The sequence below is a fragment of the Miscanthus floridulus genome, chromosome 2, assembly GCF_019320115.1.
Source record: "Miscanthus floridulus cultivar M001 chromosome 2, ASM1932011v1, whole genome shotgun sequence".
NCBI lineage: Eukaryota > Viridiplantae > Streptophyta > Magnoliopsida > Poales > Poaceae > Miscanthus > Miscanthus floridulus.
The window spans coordinates 60237300-60240283 of record NC_089581.1 but is presented as its reverse complement, the minus strand read 5'-3'; the positions used below and the strand labels follow the sequence as shown (position 1 = coordinate 60240283).

The 2984-nt window shown below is 42.7% G+C and overlaps 1 protein-coding gene across 1 annotated transcript; it reads right to left on the bottom strand.

Annotated features, from left to right (window-relative positions):
- Window positions 1-643: 643 nt before the first annotated feature.
- Window positions 644-2570, bottom strand: LOC136538940 (uncharacterized). Its single transcript, XM_066530862.1, has 3 exons — window positions 2460-2570; window positions 1626-2206; window positions 644-1347 (listed from the first exon to the last, which is right to left on the bottom strand). Exons 2-3 carry the CDS (start codon window positions 2091-2093, stop codon window positions 787-789), a joined length of 1029 nt encoding a protein of 342 aa, XP_066386959.1. The 5' UTR covers window positions 2094-2206; window positions 2460-2570; the 3' UTR covers window positions 644-786.
- Between the last annotated feature and the right edge of the window lie 414 nt (window positions 2571-2984).

Here is a 2984-nt window from a genome sequence, read left to right as displayed (position 1 = left end):
GTAGCTTGTCCCAGCTTCTCCCCCCATATTATAGTCATTCTATTCATTGTTCCATCATGTGAAGCTGTTTTGCCAAACACTTGTTCCAAAACAACTTAGCTTCAACATAAAAGTTGCTCAATAAAGCTAGGGCCTGATTGGCACAGCTCAACTTCATTAGTAAGCTATTTTTATGAAAAATAGCTTCATGAGCAAAAAAAAATTTAAACTGAACTGTTTTGAAAAAACTGTTTGGCAAAACAACTTCATGCATGGATGGGAGAGAGAAATGAGGGAGAGAGCTAGGATAAGCTACTTTTTTCAGCTTCATCATAACTCGTCTCTGTGAGGGGAGGGGAACAACTTTACAGGTGAAGCTGTTTTAGAAATGAGTGTTTGATAAATAAAACAATTCACAATAGCTCATGAAGCTGTTGTGCGCTGTGCCAAACAAGCCTCTATTTAAAAAAAACGGGACGGAGAGAGCGGAGCTCCATGCCTAATAACTCTACGATTTTTAAACCGCTTCCCTCTAGTGCCATTGAGGAACACCGATACTTCATACGGTCATACTTCAATCAACAGAAAATGCACCACACATCCCTTATACACAAGAATACCATCTAGCAACAGTGAGGGCTGGGTTACTAGATTTCAAGAAGACAGCTTATTAACCAAATATATAATTACATGTAAAAATAATGCCGTGGAACAGGGGCATATTTACAGGGGACAGGACACCCTCAGAACCAGCAGATGCAGTCTCATACGAATCACAATCTACCGCCCAATGCTCATCTGATGCAGTCACATAAACAAGGCCACCTTATCTCTCAGGCTGCTCTTCTTCTTTGTCACAGGTTCGCCCAGCTTTGGTAACTCACTATGCCAGTCTTTCTTCTCTGGCGCATGATTTATAGTCCTAGTCATTGATTCTACAGGCTCTGATATCTTCACAGGTTCCTCCTGCCTTAGTACTTCGCTATGCCAGCCTTTCTCCTCTGGCACCTGATTTATAGAAGTCATTGATTCTACAGGATCAGATTTCTTTGTGTCGCCAGCATGTTTACTCAATAGATGTCCGAATAACAGGTTTATCATATCCTGAGCAACATCTTCTGTCGTTTTGATACTTGATGGACACTTCACCTCTTGATGGCTAGTGTTCTCGTCTTCTGTATACTCGATTGCTCTTGTATTTCTTGTGACTGTTGTGCACTGCATCAATCCTTTCACTGATTGATCATTTACTACTGACTGTCCTGTATCTGCCTCAGTGGAAATTGTAGGGCACAGAAGATGCTCTTTCTGTCTGGTAGCCTTCACAGTTTCAGGTTCACATTGTTTCTGTTTATCAGCATTAACAAACTGCAAACAAAAATGCGTCAATATAAAATAACTTGTTAGAATAGTTCACTCATCTTATTAGAAAGGGAGACGGCAAGGTTTAACTTATGACAAGATTAGCAGCTCAAGAATTAAGCCAAGAAGGCTATACTGAAACAGTTTTTCATTGTGACAATATTAACACACGAAATAAGCCTCATACTCAATATTACCAATGGTGTATCTTAAAAAACCACTACATAGCACTCCAAGATGTAAAGTGTGAATTAGTGTCAAACCACTTAAACAGTATGATTTACCTCTTCAGCTATGCTCACAAGATCCTCAACAGTAAGCTCTATGTCGTCATCAGTTGATACTGGTGATGATGGTTCTGATTCGACATTATCCAGCTTCCGTTTCCTGCTATTCTTTGGAGCAGCTCTTCCACTCGCTTTTCTTACATTCTTACTCTTTACTTCCACATTTTCTTCAACTTCAGTTTTGACAGCATCCTTGCTCTTTCTTCTGGCCTTTTCTCTACCCTCACATCGCCGCAAAGCTCCCAGTTCACCAGCAGACTCTGAATCCAAGCTTTTTAAGGGCCTTCTGTTGTTCCTTTTGATGGCCTTGCTCTGATTAAGAGCCCCAATTTGCTCATCAGATTCCGGTGCCTGCTTATTCTGATCTTCGGTCTTTGCCACTTGATTACCTGAGGTTGATTTCAACATCCATGCTGGGAGACTGCGCTTATTCTCAGAATTCGAAACAGTAAATGATTCTGCCATATCATAAGACAAACAGAATGTGCCCACAGCACAATCACGGAGCTTCAACTGCAAAATATAAACTGTCACAGATTTATGGTGTCTTATAAAGACGTCGCAAATTCGTCGGCCACCTGAACAGGAATTGTAGGACACGATTAATACCGAATCCCCAATCACACAGGAAAGAACAATGGAAAAATAGCTTCTTGATAACCAGGGGCAGAGCCAGTAAAGGGACATGGATGTACACATGCACACCCGATATTTTTTGCAATTTGTTCGAGTTAGAAGGGATCAAATAACCAAATAGCTTGAAGTTTAGGGTTTGCCGGTTTGGGTGATCGGTTTCGCACGGCAGGAAGGGAAGAGAAGGAGTGGGAATACCTGGTGGGTGCTCGCCGCAGGCTGAGAGACCGACGAAGGCCTCGGCACCTGGGGCGGCTTCGCCGGTAGCCCACCCAGGCGTCGCAGAGGGAGGGAGGGAGGGAGGGAGAGAAGAGGGCACGAGCGGGGGATGTGAACCGTCGCCGGGGAAAGACCGACGAAGGCCTCGGCACCTGGCGGCGGAGGGAGAGAGCGCACGCGGGCTTCTCCTGTGGGCTGGGCCGCTGGGGCCGTTTTTCTTTTCATGTTTTTCTTTTACAATTTCTCTTTTTATTTCTTTCTTTGATTTAGGTAAGGAATATTACGTTTTCGAGTTTAGACGTCAGGAACGGCGGACTTGCTTTTTTTTAACTTTTTTACTAGAAAAATATAGAAAACGGGTCCTCGCGTTGCTACGAATGAATGCCACATTGACATATTTTTTGAACTTAGAAAATATTGCGCGGAACACAGTCTGACACACATAAGAATAATAACACCATTGAGGCATCGACCAATCACTATTTGTGTATACATTATATTAAT

Excerpts from the sequence above, each read along its gene's own strand:
- LOC136538940 (XM_066530862.1), bottom strand. The coding sequence starts at position 2,093 with ATGGCAGAATCATTTACTGTTTCGAATTCTGAGAATAAGCGCAGTCTC. Across the intron at positions 1,348-1,625 it reads TTGTGAGCATAGCTGAAGAG|TTTGTTAATGCTGATAAACA; the intron begins GTAAATCATACT and ends TTTTGTTTGCAG.